The 27,632-nt window shown below is 43.9% G+C and overlaps 1 protein-coding gene and 1 long non-coding RNA gene across 5 annotated transcripts; one reads left to right on the top strand and one right to left on the bottom strand.

Moving 5' to 3' along the window:
* Positions 1-3,794: 3,794 nt before the first annotated feature.
* ATP23 (ATP23 metallopeptidase and ATP synthase assembly factor homolog) lies at positions 3,795-20,916 on the bottom strand. Of its 2 annotated transcripts, none has more exons than XM_032493248.1 (6): positions 20,301-20,916; positions 17,479-17,524; positions 16,732-16,813; positions 12,966-13,103; positions 6,711-6,794; positions 3,795-4,220 (listed from the first exon to the last, which is right to left on the bottom strand). In XM_032493248.1, the coding sequence occupies exons 1-6, from the start codon at positions 20,485-20,487 to the stop codon at positions 3,972-3,974; spliced, it is 786 nt and encodes a 261-aa protein (XP_032349139.1). In that variant the 5' UTR covers positions 20,488-20,916; the 3' UTR covers positions 3,795-3,971. The 2 variants fall into 2 exon arrangements, with proteins under 2 accessions (XP_032349139.1, XP_032349141.1); XM_032493250.1 differs by having other exon boundaries at positions 3,795-4,257; positions 20,301-20,907.
* Positions 20,917-24,728: 3,812 nt separating this feature from the next.
* On the top strand, positions 24,729-27,291 carry LOC106729321. 3 transcript variants are annotated; one of them, XR_004324560.1, is made up of 3 exons: positions 24,729-25,079; positions 25,403-25,486; positions 27,075-27,291. It is a non-coding gene; the product is annotated as an uncharacterized LOC106729321 (long non-coding RNA). The 3 variants fall into 3 exon arrangements; XR_001365708.2 differs by having other exon boundaries at positions 24,734-24,938; XR_004324559.1 differs by lacking the exon at positions 25,403-25,486 and having other exon boundaries at positions 24,738-25,079.
* The last annotated feature ends 341 nt before the right edge of the window (positions 27,292-27,632 follow it).

The raw sequence follows: 27,632 nt of genomic DNA, 5'->3' as shown, positions 1-27,632 counted from the left end.
ACCTTGCTGAGAAAGTCTCTTTAGGACACATGACTTGGTTCCCACCGTATTGTCATAAAGGAAAATCAGCTGCAAATCCCAAGGTGACCCATTTACCTCTCTTGGGTGGAGCATAATGACTTCTTAAACACTGCAAATAATTCTGCTGGTTTAGAAATCAATTTGGTGAATACAATTAAATGAAACTATTTGATCCTTCAGGTTCATAAACCTATCCATTTGACTGACACAGTAACATTTTAATATGGAAACAGCTACCGTCATCTTCTAATGCCTTCAAACAATGTTCTAGGGGGATATGCTGTAGAAAGCAGTGCATACAGTGTTGCCTTTAAATCTCTCCAGGATTAGTCATGAGAATTGGTATTAAAATATTTCTTCCTCAAGCACTTATATTTTGCCTTTGACAATGCCTTTATAAGGTCTTCTGCAGGATTCAGCAGAGAAGGCAGAGGCATTACAAATGGTGCCTCCAGTTTCACTGGACAACCAGTCTCCCCCACCCACCGCCTTCAAAGTTGCAGGGCCTGCTTGGAGCACAGGTATGGTCAGTGATGTTTTCAGCTCTCATTTCTTCAGATAAATGCCCAGAAATGGAACTTCTGGCTCATATGGTAGTTCTATTTTTAATTTTTAAAAGAACCTCCATACTGTTTTCCAAAGTGACTGCACCAATTTCCATTCCCACCAACGGTGCACCAAGTTTCCTTTTTCTCCACACTCACCAACATTATTTCTTGTCTTTTTTATAATAGTCATTCTAACAGGTGTGAGGTGATAATTTCACTGTGGTTTTGATTTGCATTTCTGTGATGATTAGTGATGTTGAGCATCTTTTCATGTAGCTGTTGGCCATCCCTATGTCTTTTTTGGAAAAATGTTTTTTCAGATCCTCCTCCCATTTTTTTAATCAGGTTGTTTGGCAAGTTTTTTTGCTATTGAGTTGTATGAGTTCTTGGTATATTTTGGATATTAACCCCTTATCAGATACACGATATTCAGATATTTTCTCCCGTTCGCTAGGTCGCCTTTCATTTTGTTAATGGCTCCCTTTGCTGGCAGAAGCTCTCTAGTTTGACGTATAACACATTTTTGACCTCTGTAAAATTCTTAGGTGAAAACAGTAAGTCACAGTTTACACACTTCTTATTATGAGTAAGGTCACAAGTCATGCTTTCAAAGGCACCTATTTGTATTTTCTGTTCACATTATTTGCTCATTTTTCTGTTATTTTTTATATAGATGTAAAAAAGTCATCACTTCATTATGAATAACATCGTCTTTCATGATACAGTGTTGAAAATAGTTATCTTTTATTTAACTTTTGAAGATTAAAAATGCTGTTAGGTGTATCAATATCATCTTTTATGATTTTGTAATTTTCATGTTACTTTAGGCTATCCCATTCTAAGATTATTTTTAAAAATTCTCCCATGCACTGGTACTTTTATGGCTTTTTCTATTAACATCTTTTATATCTCTGAGACTAACTTTGGTATAGAAATGAGTTAGGGATTCAACTTAATTTTTTCCAGATGTCTCCAGTTTTCTCCAAATCAATTACAGACTATTGTATTCTTTCCCACTGTTTCCCTTTTTCATTTGACCCTCAGCCACAGAGCTCCTCCCCTCCCTGGGAATTGGGTACCAGTTTCCTTGGGAACCAGGTACATTGTTCCACACTGTCCCTGCTCCCTTCTAAGGCCTTCGCACAAAGGGTCTCCTCTTGTCTGGAAGCCTCCTTCTCTACCCCCTTGACTTGCTGGCTCCTCCTCATACTCAGGCCTCAGTTTAAATGTCACTTCCTCTAGGTTGGGTGTGAAATTACATGTCCCCAAATCACCCTCACTTCTTCCTCTTGGTGCAATTATAGCCCACAATAAAGCTCCAGCGCTTGATGGTCATTTCAGTATCCCTAGTGACCGCATCAGTACGTGACAGACAGTATGTGCTTAATAAATATGTATTGAGTTAATGCAGTCTACTTTTTCCCTCAGATTGGTTCTCCGCCTCACGCAGTGGTTGGGAGAATGAGAGGGACCGGTGGTTCCCTAAGTGAGCCCTGAGTCCAGCCACGTGACTATAATAAGGGCCACTCCCGTGGCCAGCCTGGCCCTCCAGACATGACTGGCTTTGACCCTGAAGATCCAGATTTGGAAGGTACATACATACATCTTTGGCCTTTGCTCTGGGACTCTGTAACTTACTAATTTTCAGAAAAAGAAGCATTATGTTAGGGGAGTTTACTTGACCCAGTTTGATTTTTTTTCCCCCTTACTTTACCACCTTGGATGTGAGACAGTATGAATACAGTTAGTACTCAGAGAAGCTGCCACTTGCCACTTAGGATGTCGCATGATTAATTTTTTCAACTTGGCCTTGGTACCTGTTGAATAAATAGTATCCTTGGTAATTTCTGTAGAACCAAATTCTACTCTTGGGAACTCTAACACTGGCGTTAGAATAGTTGGAGGTAAAAATCAGCTGGGAAGAGAAAAAAGGAAGAAAATAATGTGAAAAAATGCAGGTTATTAGCAGAATGCTTAGCTCTTGGTTCTCAAATATTTTAAATTCAGAAAAAGTTTCAAAATTCAAGTGCAATATTATCATCAACATAAATTAACATTTAATTAATTATGCACTCAGGGTATTGCTCTGAAGTGAGTTTAATTAACAAATAACTAGGTTTGGTAATATCTTGGCTGGATATCTCTATCCCCTTGAGAAGAGGAAGTTGAATAGTTGAAATAGCATGGTCTGATTGCAGCAGACCAAGATTATTCTGCTTCGTTCTTCAGTCTGCCCTTCCTTCTCTTTCCCAAGGGCAGATATGAACAAAACAGTAACTTTCTAATTGTTTAGCACTCAATTTTCTGCCTAGCAAAGAATGTGTGGTTATACCAGTCCTCATAAAAACAAGATTATAGCATTTAGAATTCAGTGCATATTAATGTTTACCTCATTTCCCTCAGTTTAAAAAAAAAAAAGATTGTGAAAAATTTCAAACATTTACAAAGTACAGAGTAGTACAATGAATATCCTTGTATCCACCAATCCGTTTTGACAGTTGTCAACACTCTGCCATCTTGTTTAATCTGCACCTCCACCCACTCGCCACCCACCATTCAATTATTTTTTAAGATAGATTTTATATATATTGAGATGCATAAATATTGACTGTACCACTTTGACAATGGATACATGTGTGTAACTCAAATCACAAAGACATACAAATGGACAACAAGCAAGTGAAGAATGCTCAACATCACTGATCATCACAGAAATCCAAATCAAAGCCACAGTGAGACATCACCTCACACCTGTCAGAGTGGCTATCATTCAAAAAACAACAAATGACTAGTGTTGGCAAGGATGTGGAGAAAAGGAACCCTTGTGCACTGGTGGTAGGACTGTCAGCTCAGAGAAACAAGTCAGATGGGGAAAGACAAACACTGTGTGACTTCACTTATATGTGGAATCTAAAAACCAAATGAACAAACATCAAAACAGAGTCATAAATACAGAGAACAAATAGGTGGTTTCCAGGGGGGAGGGAGGAGAGAAATGATGTGGTATGACAGGAACTAACATAATGTTGCAGGTCAACCACAACATTTCAATAAATGTCCTCTCATGAGATCGGTCCATCTGTCTTTACGTGTAAGGTAAACAGTGGTCACCTTGACATCGTACAAAGGGCACACTTCACAGGTTTCAGAATCAAACTTTAAAAGAACCATATGTAATAAAAACAAATCACGATAATAAAAAATAAAACACAAATAAAAAACAAGTACATTGTAGAAAATATTGAAATGCAATTTATTTGCCTTATTTACCAAATGGTTAACTACAAAGATATAATTTTTGCCTTGGAGTTCAAGGCGGTTTCATTTTTCAGCACAGTTACTTTTTCTGATCATGTGCTACAGTCAGCATCTTCTGTGTCTCCTCAGTATTTAACTGACCGTTTACGTTTTACACGTTTGTCCACCGGGGAGCCGTACCTTCCTCATGCTCGCTGAAGCTCTGTGATATAACACGTCGTTGTCTTCATATGTTTGCGTAGTACCGATCCCGGTTCTGAAAGTCTCTGTGAGCGTGTCTTGCATACGTCTTGTTATGTGGGATCCTTCCGAAAGGTTCATGGTCATTGAAACAAGACTCAAAAACTTCATCAACAGCCTTCTGAGCGACTTCTTTGCTGATGTTCCGAACAGCTAGAATAGAAAGAATGGCTCTGTCTCGCACACAAGTCTAAGGAGAAAGAGGAGTGTGTGGCTTTAATTTGATATAAAAACTTAATCATAAAATATAACATTGTATATAATGTCTAAACCACAGTCAAAATTAATTTCCTCTCACACTGTTTTATTAATTTCTGTCATTCCAAAGAAGCAACATTAAATTATGGAGCATGTTCAGCTCAACCTAAAAGTATTTATGTGTAAGGATGACCTCCTCCCTCTCCTCATCTTTCCCAATAATATAAGCGGACGTCATTCTTGGAAGTTCTAGACGCTGTCTGCCAAACAGTAACTCCAAATTTACAAAATTATTTTTTTAAGTCTATAAATAAAGTTCTGGTTGAATTCTTTTTAATTTCAATAAATCTGAAATACACTTTACTCTGTGCCTCTCTCCCCTAACTCTGCGCTGACCAATGCTAGGTAGCTTTTCCTGGGAGGGGAACAGGAAACCACACATACATACACACAAAATTTGAAGGTGTCCTCATTTTTCAGGGAAAAAAAGAAAATCAAACAACTTTTTTCGTCCTGATTGTTCTTTGCATGGGCATTTAATTCTCTACCTAAGAAAATAATTTACTTAATGTTACATAGTGATAGACTAGAAGTTCTCAGTATTCTAATATTTTAAGAAATGTAAGGTTGGCCATTCTAATTCTTGAAGAGCTTTAAATCTGCTTCCTTCTCCACAGGCCCAAACTAAAAATCAAAATGGCATTCAACCTGTTCCTGAAAAACCACCAGACATGGGTTCTGATGGCTGTGCACCCCGTCCATCACGGAGTTTTCTCTGTATGTGCCCAGTTTTACTCCAGCCTGATCAGCACGTTCATGAATACAGGAATATAAATCAGTGCTTCTCAGCCTGAAATCAAATGCCAATTTAAAAAATAAACCCGAGGTTTAGAGGAATAAGAAGGAGAGGAAGAACCGCCTAGAGCCATGACAGCAACTGCCGGAGAGAAGAAAGGTCTCCCCTCCAGGCATTAACACAGTAGTAAACATTTGTCTGCCTGCTGAGCCTCCAAGGTCAGGAGGCACAAGAGTAGATCACAATTCAGATTAACTTATTTCCAGATGAAATAGATTTCTGCTAAAAGTGTGCAGTTTTACAGTGAGTCACTGTAACTGACGTTTGCATTTCTTGGGTACATGCTGCATAAACCCAGGGCCTCTTCTCCCCGCACTGGCTCCCGTCACCCCCATAGATGTTCCATCCAGCGCTAGTTCTGACCGTTTTCTGCTGCTCTATCCAATGTAAGGAGCACAGACTTCTCTTTCAGACTCTGGGCCTCGGACCTCATGCTTTACCTGCCTCAGCCTCTTCTCTGGGATGTGCTGATGGGCACGCTACTTCCACCCTGCCCACTGACAGCCAGAACACACAGCTCATTCAAATGCCGCCCGGGCTGAATTTACCAGATGAGCAGGGACTCGAGGGCACAGAAGACACGCGGCACAAGACAAGCCAGTGACCCTCCGCTGACTTGGCACAGCCTGAACGCCTCACAGCCCAGTCCAAGTAGCCGCCCCTCCCAGGCCCAGGTCTGCCTTCCAGCTCCCATTCGGTAAGCTCACAGTTTCTCCCAATGGTTCGCTGTGGCTGTCAGCCTTCCTTCCCAGAGCTGAGTTCCTTTCTCCTCTAGAGAACCCAGGGCCTCCCTGCTGTTGTTCCAAGCTTGTCCTTTTTGCATCTGGCTGCACCTGCGATCCTGAGGCCCATGCACCTCACAAACTGGCCCGGCAACCTCTGGCCATAGACAGCCTCCGACCAGCCTCTCTCCACGTGTGAACACAGAGCCCCTGGGCTGCTGTGGGCAGGACCGCCCACATTCTCTATCAGTCCATCCATTCTAAACCCCCTCTCCCCCGTCCATCCATCGATCATGGACCTTAAAAGCTTTCTAGCAGGATGATCTTGCCTCTAGTTTTCTTTTGTGTTTCTGTTCTGTGTTGTTTACAAAATGTCTCTCAGCTCAGCTCATTATCAAGTCTGCGCCGAGCCAAAGCTCTGCCGTCACGTCACACAGCCGTAGGAGGCGTGCTACGACACAGCCACAGGCGGAGCTGAGTGCGGTCTGTTCTCAAAGGCATCGCTCTCCTGTCTCGAGAGCGCTGTGCTGGTTTCATGTGTAAGCCCAGGTCTGCTGGGATAAAAGTAAGACCGGCTGTGACTTCACTTCTGTCCTTCATCTGCCCCACCCAGAAGTGTCCCAAGAGCGAGCCCACGCTCTCGTCACTATAAAACCCTCTCACTCAGTCATGGGGCCATGGCCTCGCCTACAATTTGATGGTGGAACTGAACTTCATCTACTTGGCTTAAGCGGTATATATTTTGTACTCCTTTCATAGAAGCAGTTTTGTCAAATTTCAAATACTAAATGTACTTCTCATTTCTCTATTTGTTATTTCTACTCATAGCACTCTTGAGGGGAAATGATTTCAGGTGTTAGGTTTTACCTGGTGGTGTTGTTTTAATCCAAAATGTAACCTGAATATTTCATTGACAAGTGAGCAGTCTCCACTGAGGTTAGCAGCTCGAACCTACCACAAAGACAGAAGAAAAACAAAAAGAAAACAAGCACTTGTTTAATTGTAAAAGAATAAAAAATCGGCATGTTCTTCTGAGAGCAGAGTATCTGTAAGACTTAAATTTTTAACTCTACTGCCTTAAGTAGTTCTTAAGTTAAAAAAAAAAAAAAAGAGCAAATATCCACGAGCTATGCTAGACAACATCAAACATACGAGGGGCAATCACCTACCAAAAGGAATTTTCAGACCTTTACGCTGGAGCCTTACTTCTGGAACCTCAGCTGGACCTCTGAGTCAAAGACTGTGCTCTCTATATGATACAAGCACTTCTAGAAATTACCATGAGGACTTCAAGAAAGTATTCTTCCAAAGATCTACAAATTGAGTTTCAATATGGGCGTAAAACTGAATACAGCAGTGGGGAAGGTATAGCTCAGTGGTAGAGCGTGTGCTTAGCATGCATGAGGTCCTGGGTTCAATCCCCAGTACCTCCATTACAAATAAATAAGTAAGCCCAATTACCACCCCTCACCCCCTAAAAAACTTGAATATATCAGTATCTAAGACACTTTTTAAGCACATGAACCTCCCAGGCCTCCTAGCCCAAATCACTGAAACTGTCTTGGACCTTCCCTTAAACCTGTGTAACTCTGTGACCTTCCGCCAAGGCCTTGATTGGCCTGTGAGAAATTAAGTGGTTCAAAGCACCAAGAACATTCCAGACGGGTCATGCTATGAACACAACAGCCTGAGGTTAGGACATATTTTCTAATTTGATGTATCTTTAAGATAAAAAGCAGCTTTAACTATCACCACTCCTGTTCAACATAGTCTTGGAAGTCCTAGCCACAGCAATCAGGCAAGAGAGAGAAATAAAAGGGATCCACATTTGAAAAGAAGAGGTAAAAGTGTCACTATTTGCAGATGACATGATACTATATATAGAAAACCCTAAAAGGTCCACACAAAAACTACTAGAAATAATTAAAGAATTCAGCAAGGTAGCAGGTTACAAGAATAATGGTCAAAAGTCAGTTGCATTTCTTTACACTAACGATGAATCAACAGGAAACAAAAGTAAAGAAACAATCCCCTTTAAAATAGCACCCAAAGTAATAAAATACCTAGGAGTAAATCTAAGTAAGGAGGTGAAAGACTTATACATGGAAAACTATAAAACACTGATTAAAGAAATTAAAGAAGACTTAAAAATATGGAAAGATATCCCATGCTCCTGGATTGGAAGAATCAATATTGTTAAAATGGTCACACTGCCCAAGGCAATCTACAGATTTAATGCAACCCCTATCAAATTACCCAGGACATATTTCACAGAACTAGAACAAATCATAATAAAATTTATATGGAACCATCAAAGACCTAGAATTGCCGAAGCATTACTGAAGAGAAAGAAACAGGCTGGAGGAATAACTCTCCCAGACTTCAGACAATACTATAGAGCTACAGTCATCAAGACAGCATGGTATTGGTACAAAACCAGGCATATAGACCAAAGGAACACAACAGAGAGCCCAGAAATGAACCCACAAACTTTTGGTCAACTAATCTTTGACAAAGGAGGCAAGAATATACAATGGAATAAAGACAGTCTCTTCAGCAAATGGTGTTGGGAAAACTGGACAGCAGCATGCAAAGCAATGAAGCTAGAACACTCCCTTACACCATATACAAAAATCAACTCAAAATGGATCAAAGACTTAAAAATAAGACAAGATAAAATAAACCTCCTAGAAGAAAACATAGACAAAACATTATCTGACATACGTCTCAAAAATGTTCTCCTAAGGCAGTCTACCCAAGCAATAGAAATAAAAGCAAGAATAAACAAATGGGACCTAATGAAACTTACAAGCTTCTGCACAGCAAAGGAAACCATAAGAAAAACAAAATGACAACCTATGGAATGGGAGAACATTTTTGGAAATGAAACTGACAAAGGCTTGATCTCCAGAATATATAAGCAGCTCATACGACTTAATAAGAAGAAAACAAACAACCCAATCCAAAAATGGGCAGAAGACCTAAACAAGCAATTCTCCAAGGAAGAAATACAAACGATCAAAAGGCACATGAAAAAATGCTCCATGTCACTAATTATCAGAGAAATGCAAATCAAAACTACGATGAGGTATCACCAACACCAGTCAGAATGGCCGTCATTCAAAAGTCCACAAATGACAAATGCTGGAGAGGCTGTGGAGAAAAGGGAAGTCTCCTACACTGCTGGTGGGAATGCAGTTTGGTGCAGCCACTGTGGAAAACAGTATGGAGATTCCTCAAAAGACTAGGAATAGAGAGAAGCAAGATGGTGGAGTAGAAAGACACTTGTAGCTCACCCTCTCCCACAAATACACCAAAACTCACATCTATGGACCCACTCAGCCAACCAGAGCACCTGCCAAACTCCGACAGAACATCGCCCTCTTCAAAAGGCAAAGACGCCAAAAATCTGGTAGGAGAAAAGGAAAAAAGAAAGAAGAAAAAACAAAACAGTGTGGGACCGGTCCCACGGGGAGGGAGTGGCAAAGGAGGAATAGTGCTCATTCGCTGGGTCTCCCCTCTCCAATGGAGAGGCCAAGAGGACAGAGGGGGAGCCTCCAAGGCTCAGATCTGCTCCGAGCACCCCTTGACCAACAGAACTAAGTTAAATGGGCACAGAGGGTCCCCACGACACCCAGCCCAAGACACAAGCCAGCAGCTGGGGGCTGGGACAGGCCACCTGAGCCGGGCGGAGAACTGGGGCGGCTGCACTGAGGCAGCCCTGGGGGACTGCAGGGGGCTGCGTGCCATGGTTGGGAGGAGATACAGAGCTGAACTACCACGGTCCCCCATAAATTGCGAAAAAAGCAAAGCAACAAGGCTAGTGTGCCCTGGGGGGAAGAGCACCGTAGCCTTTGTGTCCTCAGACCTGTGATGCTGTTACTGGAGCTTCGCGTGAGAAGAGAGGTGGGGTGCAGCCACAGCCACCATCTCCTCCCTGTGTGCAATGCCCAGGCAGGGTCGGGGCCGCACCCAGGGGCTCCGCAACCTCCCAGGCAGGACTGAGACTTGTTTACAGCCCAAGGCAGATAGGATCTTTCTGCCCTGGCACCTCAGAGAACTCGTGCCGCCAAGGCAAACAAGGAGCTGAGATTTGGCACAGAGCTGGGGCGGGGCTGTTCCGCGGTCTTCCCCGAGCCCGCCTACGGAGCGCTGACCCGAGGCAGAGCAGGCAGCTGCACAGAGCAGCGGAGCAACAGGTGCCAGGAGAGGGCAGGCAGCCACCCGCCTTCCTGGCAGGAACGCAGCACCTTACCACGGTGCTGGGCAGAGTGCAGCATCTGACTGCAGCATCGGGAGGGGGAGTGACCCGCTTGCCCATCGGCCACAGTGCCAGAGAGATAGGAGCAATATGAAAAAGCAGAGGAACCACTCCCAACCAAAAGATCAAGAGAAATCCCCTGAAAGCACGAGCAAGGAAATAGACATTGATGGTCCACTAGATCAAGATTTCAAAAAAGGAGTGATCAAAGTACTGAAGGAACTAAAAGAAATAGTCTTTAGAGTATAAAATATGTCAAAAATGAAATAGAAGCTATAAAGAAGAACCAAGCAGAATTAGTAAACTCATTTGCTGAGATGAGAGCTGACCTAAAGGCTGTGCAAAGCAGACTACATAATGCAGAGGAACGAATAAGTGACCTAGAAGACAGGACAACAGAAAGCACCCAATCAGAACAGCTGAGAGAAAAACAAATAAAAAAACAATGAAAACAATATAAGAGACCTATGGGATAATATAAAGCGTGCCCATCTATGCATAATAGGGGTTCCAGAAGGGGAAGAAAGAACAAAGGGGATTGAAAAGGTATTTGAAGAAATCGTGACTGCAAACTTCCCAAAGTTAAAGAAGGAATCAGATATCCTAGTACAGGAGGCTCAGAGGGTCCCAAACAGGAAGAACCCAAACAGACCCACACCAAGACACACCATAATCCAGATGGCCAGAGTCAAGGATAAAGAAATGATCCTAAAGGCAGCAAAAGAAAAACAAAGAATGAGTTACAAGGGAACCCCCATAACGCTCTCAGCTGATTTCTCTACACAAACTCTTCAGGCCAGAAGGGAGTGGCAAGATATATTCAAAGTCCTGAATGAAAAAAAGATGCAGCCTAGGATAGTCTATTCAGCAAGGCTGTCCTTTAGAATAGAAGGAGAGATAAAGAACTTCCCAGACAAGCAAAAACTAAGAGTTTAGCAACACTAAACTCATGCTAAAAGAAATATTTCTAAATAGAAAAGAAACAAGATGCTACAAAAATGAGAAACTCGTAACTGGAAAAGAGATAACTACCATGAATTACAAATAGAATAAACACAAAATTGTAAAAGAAGACATCTAAATTATTAAGAGTGGGAGAGGGAAGCAAGGAAAGCCACTGTGGAAAACAGTATGGAGATTTCTCAAAAGCCTAGGAATAGACTTACCATGTGACCCAGGAATCCCGCTCCTGGGCATATATCCAGAAGGAACCCTACTTCAAAAAGACACCTGCACCCCAATGTTCATAGCAGCACAATTTACAATAGCCGAGACATGGAAACAGCCTAAATTTCCATCAACAGATGACTGAATGAAGATGTGGTATATTTATACAATGGAATACTATTCAGCCATAAAAACCAACAACATAACGCCATTTGCAGCAACATGGATGTCCCTGGAGAAATGTCATTCTAAGTGAAGTAAGCCAGAAAGAGAAAGAAAAATACCATATGAGATCACTCATATGTGGAATCTTAAAAAAAAAAAAAAAAAAAAAGAACATAAATACAAAACAGAAACAGACTCATAGACATAGAATACAAACTTATGGTTGCCAAGGGGGCGGGGGGTGGGAAGGGACAGACTAGGAGTTCAAAATCTGTAGGTACTGATAGGCATATGTAGAATAGATAAAGAAGATTATACTGTATAGCACAGGGAAATATATACAAGATCTTGTAGCTCACTGCGCAAAAAAATGTGACAATGAATATATGTATGTTAATGTATAACTGAAAAATTGTGCTCTACACTGGAATTTGACACAACATTGTAAAATGACTATAACTCAATAAAAAAAGTTAAAAAAAAAAAGCAGCTTTAATTGGTAAAAATGTTGTGGAATTACCCACACAGATTCTATAACCAACCCAGCCACGTTTTCACTCATTGACTGCAATCAGAATGGCCCATTTCTTGTTACCTCTATAATAACATGGCTGTGTTCCTCTGAGGAGCTCGAAGGACTTAACACACTTTACCTAGCTAACTGGCATTAATTCTCCTAATACTCAAGAGAGATAAATATTTAAAAAGTCAGGTTTCAGGCTTCTCTACAAATAATGAGTTATAATTAGATGTAGTGGGGCTGCTTATTAATTTCAAGGGAAAGAGAAAATAATCTTAAGTTATAAAATATAAGCCTGGAATTTATATTAGTTTTTTTAACTTCTCAGGACACTGTACTCTTGAATCAATGAAATGCAAATATGAAACACAAATGTCTCTCTAGGAGGATATACACATGTGCACTTTGAGAGCAATCCAAAATGCTTAGTAATGAATAGCTTTCTATGCTGTGTTTTTTGAGACTAAATGTTTTACTCCAGGGAAGGCAAGAAGCTTTACCTACGGAAGGCAGCACAGCAAACCAGTCAAGAACCAGTGGTTGTAATCCTGCCTCTGCCACTTACTGCCTACGGGGAATCGAAACCACCTCACTTGCACATATAACACGGGGATCACAGTGGCCACCTCAATGGGCCATTGTGAGGGTTACATAAAATCCACAAACAGAACAGGTTTGGCACACAGCCCTCAGTAAATGTTAACTATATTTTTTACATTATATGGTTTATTCCATAGGAAAAATAGTTTATTGTTATAATTAAAGTCATCACTACAATTAGGATTTAAAGGTTACATTTAAGACAATCCTAAAGATACTTAAAATGTCTCTTATATCTAAAAAATTGTATGCAATAGTTAAAATGGTTAAAATAGTAAAAATGGAAATTCAAGACTAATGTGGAATTATGACAAGAAAAGGAATGCGTTTAAATGAATCACACTTGAATAAAAAGTTCAAACACACAATGTTCCGGGGGAAAGAAGGTATCTTCCACCACAGAACTTACCTCAGAGCAGGCCAAATGTCGGACGTTGGTGAACCAGTCGACGTGCGCGCGACAATGATCAAACGCGTGAACGAGCTCGTGGGTGACCACTCTGCTCATGTGGGCCTGGTTACGGATATTATTCTGGCACAAAACAATCTAAGAGGCACCAAAACAAGAGAGGTTCCATTATCTCTAAAGTCTCCTCTCATCTCGTGGATTCCACCTTCTCTCTCACCTGAGGGGCTCCTCCACTTGGAGTGCCTCCACCCTCTTGTCTGCAAACCCCACACCAATCCATCCAGCCGGGCCTGGTCCTAACCAAACGGGCCCCGTTGAGCCTTCCCCAGTGCCTCACTTCCCCTTCTCCGCTCTCTGGACTTCCACAGCACTTGGATTAGGGACATTTATTCACATACCATCTTCACTGGGTTCACCGTACCGGTCTGTCCTGGGCTCCACAGCCTTACAATTAAGAGAGTGGACTTTGGAATAAAGCAGGGAGGTTCAGATTCCAGCCCTACCCTTCTCTAATTCAGCGACCTTGGGCAAGTTTCTTAGGCTTTCTGTGCCTCAGTTTCCTCAACTATAAAAAGGAGACAATTAAAGCACCTACCTTATAGAATTATGAGAATTAAATGAGAATACATGTAAAATGCTCCTTATCAAGTATCTGAATGAGGAATGAATCAACAATGAATGACCACTACTGTCCCATTCTACTAGAATCGCCAGGAAAAGTCCTCGGAAAGACCTTCAGAAAGAAGTGCAAAAAGCCAACAGCACATGGGGCAGGACCCTATAAGAATAATACAGACGTGAGGGATCCTAATGATAATAGTTTCCACTTACTGTGAATTTACTGTGTGAAGATGCTAGGATATGTGCCAGATACTTTATAAACATTCATTCAACATTCATTTACTCAACTAATATTTACCCAGACCTATTAGATTTATAATCTGCTAATGGAGATAGACATTAATCAAATGTGTAAACACATGCAATGACAGCTGTCATAAAGAAAAAGCCAGCCTGTCAGGAGTACATACAGTGAGAGTGCCCAACCCGCTCTGGAGGGTTGGGAAAGGTTTCTCTGCAGAAGGAATGTTGGAACTGGGCTCTAGCGGATGAATAGGAGTTACATTTGAGGAGAGGGGAAGAGAACATTCCAGACAGACAGAACAACATGTGCAACAGGGAGGGGGACGGCCGAGGGAACAGAGCATTTGACGAGCTGAAAGCAGGCCTGTAGCGCTGAAGCACAGAGTTGGAGGCGACAGGCAAGACATTAGGCTGGTGAGGTCAGCAGGAGCCAACTCATTCTTCTGACAACAGTGGGAAGTCACTGAAAGGAAGTGGTGAAATGCGGGTGTTTTTGTTTCATTTTGTTTTTACCCTTTTGACCACAGTTGGAAAAATAAGCAAAAGATGATCAAAACTGGATGCAGAGAGACTAGTTGAAGGCAAAGGAACTATTCTAGGCAAGAGATGACAGTACACGAGCTAGGATGGTGGGAGCCTAAAAAGGTATGTAGGAGACAGACTGGACAAAATGTGGTGATGGACAGAATATGGGAAGGGAATCAGAGGTATCAAGGATGACCCCTAAATTTCTGGCTTGGGTTATAAGACGAAGAGTGGCACCATTCACAGAGATACACAAAACTAAAAGACCGGGTTGGGTGGGGATGGAGGATGGTAAAAATCACCAATGTGGACTTGGATATGTCAGGTCTGAGGTGCCTCTAAGACATCCAAGTGTAGGTGTTCAGTGAACACCCTGGCTATGTGGATGCGGCATTCCAGACAGCTCTGACCTAGAAAAGTGACAGAGGTCCCCTTGGCAGAGCACAGAGCAAGAGAAGGGGGTCTAATAGCAAGGGTTACGGGACTTCGACATGTAAGGGCTGGCAGAGGAAGGTGAGCTAGCAGAGGAGCAACCCCGAGAGTGTTGTACACAGGAAACCAAGGCAAGAAACTGGCATCAGCTGTTAAAGTCAGGGGTACGCATGTGATGTGACCCCACAACTCCACTCCAGGTGGACTCCGAGGAGCAGCTCTCACCCACGTGCACCAGGGAAGAAGGTGAAGAACGCTCATGGCAGCGCTGTTCACAATCACAAAGTTGGAAGCAGTTGGTATTAGGCGGGCTAACCTCTAGTACAGACATAGCACGGAATAATACACAACAGTGAAACTAAATAAACCAGAGGGACACACAGTGCAGAAGAACCTCACAATGTTGAACAAAAGAATTAAGCTGAAGACTATATCTTCTGGGATTTCATAAAATGACAAAGTATTATGTATGACTCTAAGTATAAAGCTGAAAAGCAGGCAACTAAATAACACGTTGCCGGACTGTATACAGAGATGCTAAGACCACAGGGAGGCAGGGGATGATTATCACGGAGGTCAGAATCAGGAAGGGAGGACGAATGTGATCCAAGCAGGCAACACAGGCTTCTGAAGTCCTGGCAATGTTCCATTTCTCAAATCTGGGTGGCGCTTACACAGATGTTCATTTTATTATTATGACCGGGAGCGCACATCTAGGTTTTTTTTTACTCTTCTATATGAATGAGATACTTCACAAAATTTTTAATTTAAAAGAGAAGAACAGAGTGTCCAACTGTGTGTAACACTGCTGAGAAGTAAGCTGAAGATTCAAAGCGTCCACTCTATTTAAGCCCAGAAGGGGATGAAGCTACCACGACTCACCCTGGGAGCGGCAGGTGCTGTGATTATCGACTGACAAATGAGGAAGCTGAGAATAAGACAAACCACTTGCCCGAGCCCCACCGCTAACAAGCAGGGGAACCAGGATTTGAACTCACAGTCTGCCTGACTCCAGCACTCAGATGTCCCAGCCCTCTGCTGTAGCGCTCTCTCCCATGCTCACTGGGAAACAGCTACGCACAACCAAAGTGCACATAAAATCCCCCAGCGCGGAGCAGTTAGGTGCAGTCAAACGTCTGTTACATATTCATAACGGAAACAGTTCCTTATAACACTTTCATCTACCCTCATCACGTGACACATCCATCTACCCCTCAAGACTCAATCAAAACCCTCCAGGGACTTAAGACTAGTAATAACATTTATTGAATGCTCACTCTGCTTACTATGGTAAGCACTTTACAAGAGAAATCTCATTTAATTCTCATAACCATTCTGTAAGATAGATACAATTATTACCCACATTTTACGGATGAGAAAACACCCTCCCCTCATCAATAGTCTTCAAAGGTGTATCACTTCTCACCAGGCAAAGGTGAAACTCTTTAGCTTAGCCTTCAGAGCCTCCCAGCATACAGCTATCTTTCTTTCCAATCCTGTCTCTCCCCGCTCCCCTGCATCCCTGCCCTCCAGCTGGACTACACCACACGCCACTCCCCACATACACCCTGTGCGCTCCCAGCACGTCACCTGTGTTCATGCTACCCCTGCTTTGGGCAACAGTCTCTGCCCTCTTTGCCCCTGAAGAGGCTTTACATCCTCTAGCCGAATCTGCTGGCATCTTTCAGTCAATCACGTCACTGTCCCAGATTGGTAACCACACCCATCTAAAAGAGTTTAACCTGCCTCGATTTTTATCACTGTCTGCATTTATGTCTTGGCTCCCCCGTAAGAATGCAAGCGCCTTAAGAGTAAGGATCACAACGACCTCATTTTTTGAATCCCACACAGTCCACTGAACAGAATGCCCAGCTTGTGGAAGGCGCTCAGCAAATATCAGGAGGGAGAACCGGAGGAAAGAAAGCAACTCAAGTAAAGTGCCTACCTGAGACACTGAAGCGTCAAAGCCTCCACTGACATTCCCATTACAATCTTCACAAGAAAAGTGCCTTTCTTTGTTAACAGCACTAGAAGGCAAGAATGGATTAGAGAGACAAAGTCCAGAAGTGGGGTGCACGGGGCACAGGGGACCCGGATCCTACATCCCTCCACCGCTGCCACATATGACACCTTGGGAAAGCAACTTAACACCTTCAGGACTCAGGTCTCTCGTCTGTAAAATGAGGTAACTGTCTCTGCAAACTCTATCCCAGTTCAAATTCTATGCCATGATTCCATAAAGCATTTGGTCGACTAATTAAGACTGTACTGGAAATACACTGGAGTATCTGCCCTCGGGCCAGAATGTTAAGTAGTGGACCTCAGAAGTCACTCTTCTGATGCCCTCGAAGTTAAACACACCTGGAAGGCTCCTGCACATATAACAAACTGAGATTTCTTCCCCACTAAGGACAGTGCTGGGGGTGGCGTGGTGGAAGAGCCAGGTTTGGTAATTACTTACAAGGAAATGTTAAGTCCTGTCTTTCCTAGATACCCGAGGTGAATGGTAGAGCCAGAGACATGGAGTTAGGGCACAAGAGGTCTAGAAAGAACAGGCCTGCCTGGAGAGAGTGCAGCCACTCACTACCACCTACCATATGGCAAGGGCCTGGGGTCTGAAGTAGTTTTAGTTTTTTATTTTTTGTTTTTAGCAGCCAGAATATAGAGCAGTACCTCAAAAAGATTTACTTACCAACCCGAATACTTCATGGCATCAAGCAGAAGTTTGACATATGGATCTAGAAAGATATTGTTTCAATTACATATGCTATTTAGAACAAATAGCACCAATCAAGTTACTCAAATAGCAGTAAAAGATATTATCAAAATGTATCTCACAAATCTTAGTGAAGTAATACTATCTTAAAATTGACAAAAATGAATGTAAAAAGACAAACTTAAATTAACATAAAAGCAAGTCTTTAATGAAATGAGACACTAATACAAATACCAAGATGGGTACCACCGAACATCTTAGATAATATCAAATATACCTTCCAGTTAAATGATCAAACACAATGTATTAAAGTATACACCAAAAGACTAAGGGAATCTGGGCCACAGCCATAGAAATAAGCAGCAGCATAGAATCCAGGTTGTCTGTCCTGGTCCATATGCAGCGTCCCATTCTGAGTACAGTACCACACTCTAAACAGGACCTGCCAACTGCAGCTCTTCCCGGGGGGGAAAGTGACTGGAAGAGCACAGGACTATACTGGAAGCAAGAAAGGGATCTGTGGATTTGGAAAAGAGAAAGAACTAGGAATGGTAGCTTTAAGTATTTGAAAGGGTGCCATAGGGGAACAGAGTCAGTCAGCATTTCTTCAGAGGACAGAACAAGGACCAAAGTGTAGAAGTTACATGGGGCAGATTTCAACTCAGCGTGAGAAAGGGTTTTTCCAACAATTAAAGCTGTCGGTACAACAGCCGGGTAGCCCCAAAGAACCTCAGAGAACAGAACACCTGTTCCAGCAGAGGTGTGCAAACACTCTGGTCAGTGGTGGGGGTGGAAAGGCCTGGACAACTCCCGAGGGTCCTCCATTTCTAAGAGTCTATGAGCCTGGGACAATTACAGCAAACTACGACAAACCCAAATGTCTCTAGTACCAACTTTCATACAGAAGTCTTGTCTGAGAGTACAAATGCACAGCAACTTAAATGACACAAGGGAAAAAATAGGAAAAGAAAGAAATCAAGTTTGTTCGCTTTTTTAAAGTGCTGAAAAGCAACAACAGACGAGGAAAAGGCAGTGCGGGATGAGAAAGCCAGGCATAGTTACTGCTTTACTAGTCTGCCCCCTCTTAAATGATAGTGTTAACAGTAAAACAGGTAGTAGTGGTAAGTATTTTTAGTGTATATGGGGTGTTAGGCACCATATCAAGCACATTATTATTCAAGGAACAAAGTTTTACAAAGTTGAAGTGGCTCCAAAAGTCTACAGTTCCCCGACTCTAAAAAAAAATTTTTTTTCCTCAGGGAGCACAGTCGTTTGGTACTTCAAAAAGGACCTGCAGTATTTAGAACTGATTTGATTTTGAGAAAAAGAAAACAAAGATCTCCCATGAGGCCTGGGTTCTCCCACCATACCCGCCCCAGGGATAGGATTTTAAAGCTGCAGGTTGATGCTTTAATACCAACAGGTTCTCCCAGCAGCCCTCCTCTTGAGAGGATAAGGTGGGTTAATTCCTCCTGAGGCTCAAGTTCAGCCCCTCACCCTCCTCACATCCTGTCTCAGCTCTTCCTCCACTTTGCGGCTCCTCCGCTGTAAGAACAGCTACCCTTTCTTTACGCAGCTCCTGATATGCTGGCACCTAACACTTGTAAATTCTATTCCTCATGACAAGGCTTAAAGAGATATTTTTAGCCTCCCTCCTTCTCCCTTTTTTTGTTTTGTTTTTTGTTTGTTCTGCAGATGAGGATAGAGGAGATCATGGAGTTAAATCACTCTTTCAAACCTAACAAGGAAAGGGACCAGAATTTGAACCCATGTCTAATTCTGCAGCCCATGTTTTCCACTGCATTTCACTTTGAAACATCTTAAAGGCAAGGTCCTAACTCATCTCTGTATTCTCCCATACCAGAACCTACGAGGCGTTCAATACATCCTTCCAAAGTAAATACAATGTCACCATTCCGCTATTTCCTTTCCTCCTCCCACCTCCCTTGATTCCCTAGATGCACAGAGTCGCAGCAAGGCTGGAAAATCTTTGGGTGGTTGATTCTTGAATTGCGACTGGCCCCAGCTATGAAATAGTAACCCTGCTTTGGGACAAATAAGTTTAAGTCTTTGATTTTCTAAATGTATCGAAAGTAAACTTAGGACGTCTATGGCAACGTAAGAGTGTTAAGGAATCTCTGGGACAACGTCCCTGGGACTGGAGAGAAGTTGGTCAGCAGGTGGTATTCCTATTTAACCCACAGCAGTGGTTCTTAACCTTTGGGGGGTCGTGGGCCTCCTTGAGAGTATTACGGAGCTATGGACTCTCTCCCCAGAAAAACGCATTCAGGAGCATACACACACGGTTTTGTAGTCCACGTCAGGAGTTTCTACACTCTGAAGTCCATCCATGTGTGAAGGTTAAGAACTCTTTCCAAGAAGACCACAATTGTAAAACTGTTGCTTTTGCACTGCCGGCAGTCAGTATGCCTTAATGAACGTGGCTCTCTAAAACTCTGCTTCACCTGCACTCAAGTCCCCACACTGCTGCATAATTTACCTAAGAAATCAGAGGATCTGTCAGACCAATGAGTGTCCTCGTTCATTCCACAAACAAGTGTAGTGCTGAAAGGGCCCTCTGCAACTCTTCTGTTAGGGAAACTGAGGCCCAGACGCCCATTCCCGCCCTCACGTGCCCAATCTGCCTAGACTCTACGCCGAGGGGCCCGAACTCAGCCCCCGCCACCCCTGGGGCCGAACCCAGAGCCCCTGGCCGAGGGGCGCCCAGGCCCCTCCCTGCCCACCCGGTCTCAGACACCACCTCCCCAGACGCCCCGCCTCCCGGTCACGGCTCCTACTTGTCTCCAGCGTCTTCAGGAGCATAAGCTGACACTTTTGGTTACTGGTGAAGAAACTGGAGAGGAACCCTTGCTGGGGCATCCCCTGAGCCGGCGGCTCGGAGAAGACTCGGCACCCGACGTGTTGCTGCTGCAGCTGCTCCCTCGCCGCGGGGCCCGGCCCGCGCTCATCTGGAGCTCCTGCCATGCCGCCCGCGGACCTTGCCGCTGCTTCCTCTCGCGTCGGGGGGCTGGGAGTGAAACAGGGAAGGTAACCTCCCTCCAGCCTACCCTCTGCCCATGCCTCCCCTCCGCCGGGCCGACCTGGCGCCAAGGACGTACGGCCGGAAGGGGCTTCAAGCCGGGAGAGGGACTGTGAACAGGGCAAGAGGCGCTGGGCGGAGTGACGGCAACGGGGCGGGGCGACGTCTATGGGGCGGGGTGAAAGGCGCGGGGCGGGGTGAAAGGCGCGGAGCGGGGTGGGGGAAAGAGGCGCGGGGGGCGGGGCGAGACGCGCAGGCGCGGGGCGGGGCGGGACTGAGAGGAGGCGTGGGGCGGGACGCGAGGCGCGGCGTGGGACGAGACGAGAGCGGGGAAGGCGGGAAGGAACGCGTGGGCGAGGCGGGGCGCGCGGGCTGGGCGGGAGGCATGGGGCGAGGCGCGGGGCAGGGCGGGGAGGAACGCGTGGGCGGGGCGGGGCGGGAGGCGTGGAGCGAGGCGGGACGTGAGAGGAGGCGCGGGGCGGGGCGCGCCGAGAGCGGGGCAGGGCGGGAAGGAACGCGTGGGCGGGGCGGGAGGCGTGGGGCGAGGAGCGGGGCGGGGCAGGGCGGGGAGGAACGCGTGGGCGGGGCGAGGTAGGCGTGGAGCGAGGCGGGACGTGAGAGGAGGCGCGGGGTGGGGCGAGACGAGAGCGGGGAAGGCGGGAAGGAACGCGTGGGCGGGGCGGGAGGCGTGGGGCGAGGCGGGACGTGAGAGGAGGCGTGGGGCGAGGCGCGGGGCGGGGCGAGACGAGAGCGGGGAAGGCGGGAAGGAACGCGTGGGCGGGGCGGGCGGGGCGGGAGGCGCGGGGCGGGCCAGGGCGGGGAGGAACGCGTGGGGCGAGGCGCGGGGCGGGGCGAGACGAGAGCGGGGCAGGGTGGGAAGGAGCGCCTGGGCGGGGCGGGAGGCGTGGGGCGAGGCGCGGGGCGGGGCGAGACGAGAGCGGGGCAGGGTGGAAGGAGCACCTGGGCGGGGCGGGAGGCGTGGGGCGAGGCGCGGGGCGGGGCGAGACGAGAGCGGGCCAGGGCGGGGAGGAACGCGTGGGCGGGGCGGGCCGGAGGCGTGGAGCGAGGCGGGGCGGGAGGCGTGGGGCGAGGCGCGGGGCGGGGCGAGACGAGAGCGGGGCGGGGCGAGACGAGAGCGGGGCAGGGCGGGAAGGAACGCGTGGGCGGGGCGCGGCGGGCGGGATGGGAGGCGTGGAGCGAGGCGGGACGTGAGAGGAGGCGTGGGGCGGGGCGCGCGGGCGGGGCGGGGCGGGAGGAGTGGAGCGAGGCGGGACGTGAGAGGAGGCGTGGGGCGAGGCGCGGGGCGGGGCGAGACGAGAGCGGGGCAGGGCGGGAAGGAGCGCCTGGGCGGGGCGGGAGGCGTGGGGCGAGGCGCGGGGCGGGGCGAGACGAGAGCGGGGCAGGGCGGGAAGGAACGCGCGGGTGGGGCGGGGCGGGCCGCGCGGCGTTGAGCGGGGCGAGAGGTCCAGACCCGTAGAGGACTCTGGGTCAGGTGCAGGCTGGCAGAGGTGGGGTTGGCAAGTGCCTTCGCAGGCTACAACCGTCCTGCTGTGGGCTTCGTCCCTCAATGTGGTTGTGTGGTCCCCAAAAGTCTCGTTCCGCAGTCCCGCCTCGTCATGGATACTCCTTCCTTACCTCCTGGCCAATAATGCCTGTTAAATACCCTTCTTCTACTGATGGTTTCCGCCATCTTCCCAGTCCCTACCTTGTCCACCAGCTGGTTAAATGCAGTCTCTGATCCACCTCTCTACTGATGTCCCAAGCCGTATGGGAAAAAATGCTTTTCAGAAACGTTTGAAAGCAACAATTATAAAAACTGGTTATATCAAAAATCTGAGCCCCCAACTACTTTTTTTATGCCTCATCTAGGCCCATTTGCCCACTCTACTCTTTTGCCACCCCCAAATAACTCTCTGATAATTGATGAAATAAAACTCATATTTTATGGCAAGATAATGAAAATTTAAACAAAATTTTTCTCTGCCAGTTTGGGTCTCTTCCCTCCCCCTTAGAGTGTATTGCTCATCTGCATTAATCAGACCTCCCTAGGAGAAAACATTCCTCCTTAATCTCGTAAAGGATCAGGATAATTTACTACTTGCTTTAACCCTGCAGACCTGGTACTTACTGTGTAAGCTGTCAATAAGTCATTTGACTGTATAACCCTTTGTCTCAAAAACATAACTGCGCTATGACCTCTAACCGGTGGAACAGTCCTCAGAGCTTTCTGAAAGACTGCCTCCCAGGTTATAATCCTCAAATTGGCTCAAATAATATTTTCCATTTCTTTCTTAGATAGGCTATGGATTAGCTTTTTTGTCAACGTAACAAAACACAACCTGTTTACTTATACCTCCAACTTTAACTCATACTTCCATCTTTAAGCCCCTTTCCTCAGTCCTTATGATCCAGGTCCTGATTTAATCTGCCTCATCCATAAGGCATTCCAAGACACCTAAATCAAAATTAATCTCTCCTGACCTCCCCCATGTATAAAGTACTCTTTACCTATTATGGCTTCATCACTGCCTGACAGGTTTTAAATAATTTGTGGTCTCTTTGCCCACTAAATTACTCAATTCAGCTCACACATAGCACCTACTATGATGGGCCAGATAGTGGTGGCAGAAACAGGATAATAAGAGAACTGCTGAGGTTGAGAGGAGCGTACGATTTATGTGAGAAATGTGTCTAAATCAGAAAGGCTCAAGAGACGTTGAGGATTAAAGACAGTACCTATATGTCATAGGTGCTCAGTAAATATTGAAATTGAGTGGGATACTAGGATTATTCATTCATTTGAAATATGATAAAATTATGAATATTTCCTATGTACATAGACTGCTAAAGCTATAAGTTTAAAAAAAGCTACTTTTTATTGAGCTCATCTGAGATACATTATTTCTAATCCCTACCACAATGTGCATAGTAAGTATTATTACCACTATATTTTGCAGATAAAGATAGTGGGCTCAGCAAAATTGAATCATTTATCCAGGACCACACAACTAGCTCTCAATCTAGTTAGGGAACCAAAATATACACATATGGAAAGACTAGACCATTACAAATTAGTATAATTAGTCTGGAATTCTCAGAGAAGCCTATTTAGAGAAGATGGGGCCTGAAATGGATCATAGACTGTAAACATTCTTAATATTATTCAGCTACATGAATAAGCAAAGAAATGCAAATTAAAAGCTGTCATTTTCCTCCAACCAAATTAGCAAACATTTTTTCAATGTTCATTGCTTTCATTCAAGGCAACAGAGACAGAAAACTGTACGCCAAAATATGATCAGTAGTTGTCTAGATATTAGAATATTTTTATTATTTTCCTAATGTTCTATAATAAGTATGTATTATCTTTATAATCAAAAAGGTAAACGTTAAAAAATTGAGTAGGCTTTGGATGCCGTATGTTTAACTTCATTTACAGTATAAAAAATAGGAGTGGGATGGGAAGACAGGGGAGAGATAAGGAAGTGCAAATACAAGTGACTACGTTAAAAAGAGAAAAACAATCACCACAAAGAAATGAGAGCATGGTCAAAGATTTTGCTAGAAAGATTTTCATCTCTCCATTGCAGTACTAATTAAGAACAAAAGAGATAGAAACTGTTTAAATGTCCAACAAAAAGTACAATGGAAAACATGCAATCATGTTGGTTTTTTCTTAATGAAACATGTTCATTAAAGTTTTTTAGGTTACAAAACAGCATATGCAACGTGATTACAGTTTGAAATTTGTTATATGCCTAGAGAGGGTCTCGAAGACTGCTTCAAAGTGTTTTCAGTGATTGTTTCTTGGTGGATGAAATTTGGGGTTTCTGTTGTGTAGGTGTGCTCGCCTTCATTTTCTAAAGCAAAAATAGTTGCTTTTTTATAGGAAGTTAAGTTGTTTGAAGTCGCTTAAATATATCACATCAACAAATGAAGTTGCATATAATTGCTTTCTTTGTTTTGTCGCAACTAACCTCTAATCCACTTATAGAGGGCCACCAAAAATTTGGTGAGATTACAGCCTTTCCTTAGGGAGCCAATCATTCTGAATGTTGGAAAAGAAGAAAACAGTCTCCACCGCTCTCCGCAGGAATATGCCACACTCGGTCCAGTAATCCCACACCGCTGGGAATCGCAGCCCGAACCACAGGCATCTACTTCCGGTAGGAGTCAGCCCTCCAAGCCCGGAAGTGAATGAGAGAAGGCGCGAAGCATTCTGGGAAGACTTACGGGAGTGGGGTTGGTTGGGTCGCCGCCTGTTACCAGGGCAACCGGAGGCAGTTGACGGTTATCAGCAGCTTGGCGCCGTTAGCCTGAGCTGAGACGCTCAGAAGTCATTTGGGATGAGCGAAACGGGAAGGAGGGCCTTCTTAAGAGAAAACTGTCCTACCAGGTATCCAGTCGTGGCGGCGGGAGCGCTTGCCCTAGGGAATCTGGGTTACGCCCTCCAGTTCTTTGAGCCTTTCGGTGAAATGAAATGGCCCTGGGGCTCGTGACTGTCATTTCTTAACTTTCCTTCCTCCTCTTAGAAAATGTAAGTTGAGAATTTCTAATTAACGTTGTAATGTGTTCTAATATCAACGTAAATTCTTGTTAAAATTGAAGACATTTTTTAAAAAAGAAACAAGAAAATAAAACTCACCAGTCATCCAACTACCTAGAAGTAACTTAAAATTTTCTTGTATTACAAGTTTTTTTCTCTGCATAAAAATTTCTTACATAGTTGAGTTTACTTGGGGGAAAACTATTTTATGTCCTGCTTTCTCACATAAGTATACATATATAAGATATAATTCTGTTACTAAAATCTTGGCAACAAAGAAGACATTGAAGACCTTAATGTAAATCTGTTTATAGTGAGTTGAAGAAACAGAGAGGAAGTGGACGCAGCATGTGAAGACAATTCTTTCAAGAAGTTTGGCTGTAAAGGGAAAGAGAAAGGTCAGTAGCCAGAGGAGAATGAACTGAAAGAAAAAAGAGCTTCTCTGTAAGGAGAGGAGACTTAGTGATGTATATTAGTACAAGAGAAAAAAAAAAAAAACTGGTGATCAGGAGTTAAAGATACTGCCAAGAAAGAGGATAACTGATTGAATGATTCCCTAAAGAAATAGGAGGAGATGACATCCATAGATTAGGTATATAAATTAGCTTAAATAGGAAGCAGAACTGGGAAGGAGGATGTCAAGGTAGGTATGCATGTTCATAGTTTTAAAACTACTGAAAACCACATTAGTGAAAAATGTAAATCGCATATTAAATGCCTATTAAATTGGTAAAGGTTAAAAAGAAAATAGTACATGTGCTGGGCAAGTGTTCAGTGAAACAGACATTGCAGGTGGGAAAAGAAATGCTACATCTCTCCCTTCCCCAGGCATTTTAGAAACTTCTATCAAAATCCTTAAAGTATACACTCTGAATAAGCCAGGTATACTTCTATGCTGTTCTAAAAAAGGAAATAATCAAAACTGCATATATATGTTAAGCTGAGTGGAGTACATTTCAGTTTGGCCACCAAAAAATATAGGTTAAATATATTACACCTGTACTTCTTAGACATGGATTATATGGTTCACTCATATTAGTGTAAGAGCATCCACAGGATTTCTAGAAAGGGAATGTAGAGCTGCAGTCTGATTGACTACCCTGATGCACAATCAGTGGGATCCTTTGAACCATTTAAAATGACGATGTAGAAGACTATTTAATAATAAGGAAAGATTATGAGAGAAAGTGGGTTATGAAAGCAGCAGTCTGTGATTCTAACCACATGGTGTTTTTGTTTGGTTGTTAGCTATTCTACTTTTTGCTTATCTTTATTCTACATGTTAAATATGTTTTGTAAGGACAAATAAAATGTTGCTCTTTTAAAGATGGGAGTCAGTTTATAAGTGGGGTAGGATGACCTTGGAGGAGATGATAGCTCTCTGTGAAGTAGGAGATCAAAAGAAATAAGATGCTTCAATGAGATTTAAGAATTATTCTTTAAATGTATTTTATAGATGCATATTATATACTGATACCCCACCTCTCACAAAAGACTGTGTGCTCAGAAAGACATATACACTATAATGAGAGAAAGTGATTAGAAGAGGAAACAGGCAAAAGGTAACTGGAAAACAAAGTAAAGGCAGGAGTATGTTAATACCAAAAAAATTTCATACCAAAGGTGCTGTGTAATTGCTAGAGGGGTGCTACCACAAATTAGGCTTAGGGTTACTAGCAACTAAGGCAAAGGAAAACATAGTTAAAAGTTTCACATGGTCTATAAGATTTTTTTAAGTTGCTTAAGTATAGTTTTGGTATAGAAGCCTGAGAAAAATTTCTCCCAAGGTCCTTATAAGGGAATAATATGAGATTCAGCTCTTACTATTGTGTTTATTCTATTTGTAACATCTCAGAAAGGGCTGATTCCCAACTCCCCACCTGCCCCGATTCCTGCGCTTGATCCAGATCTGGCCAATAACATCCATTATCAGTACTTTCACCTACACAGTAAGAAAAAAAGACTCTCCTTCCTCTGCTGTTGCAGGTGCTGAAGACCATATAAGTAAGCATGGAGAGGACAGGCCACCTTTGCTACCACATGGAGTCTTGCCTAAAACTGAAACTGAAAAAGCCAACCTGGGAGACAGAAACCAAGTCCTGGTGACATTATTTGAGCCCAGAGATCCAGACATGCCTAAAGAGAAGCTTTACCACTGAACTTTTTAGTTAAATGAGTCAATAAACTCTCTTTTATGCTTAAATTTGAGTTTTGTCTGGATTTTCATAATTTACTACTCAAAACATCCTAATACAGGTATACGTCATTAAATCAACATTATTTCTGTTTCTATGCCCTTATTTCAAATGTGTTACTCTATAAGGTATTCTACAGTTTCCACTGAATCAATCCAAATTTAGTACAAACCCAATAGCATTTTAAGAGCTTTTTTTTAAATTGATGTTTACTTGTTTTAGAACTAAGCAAAATTACTCCCAAATTCACTAAGAGAAAAAAATTACAATATCAAGAAAATAGAAGGAGAATTCATAAAAGGAATTGAATAATCAGACATTAAAACATAAAGCAAGAATAATAAGCTTA

This window comes from Camelus ferus, chromosome 12 (assembly GCF_009834535.1).
Source record: "Camelus ferus isolate YT-003-E chromosome 12, BCGSAC_Cfer_1.0, whole genome shotgun sequence".
Lineage (NCBI taxonomy): Eukaryota > Metazoa > Chordata > Mammalia > Artiodactyla > Camelidae > Camelus > Camelus ferus.
Note: the sequence above shows the minus strand (reverse complement) of the source record. Positions and strands in the feature narration are given on the sequence as shown.

Bases quoted from the DNA above. Each gene is read 5' to 3' on its own strand.
- ATP23 (XM_032493248.1), bottom strand. From the start codon at position 20,487: ATGGCAGGAGCTCCAGATGAGCGCGGGCCGGGCCCCGCGGCGAGGGAG. The intron at 17,525-20,300 runs GTAGGAGCCGTG...ATATCTTTCTAG, and splicing joins CCTGAAGACGCTGGAGACAA to ATCCATATGTCAAACTTCTG. The intron at 4,221-6,710 runs GTAAAACCTAAC...TTTCTATTCTAG, and splicing joins GATTAAAACAACACCACCAG to CTGTTCGGAACATCAGCAAA.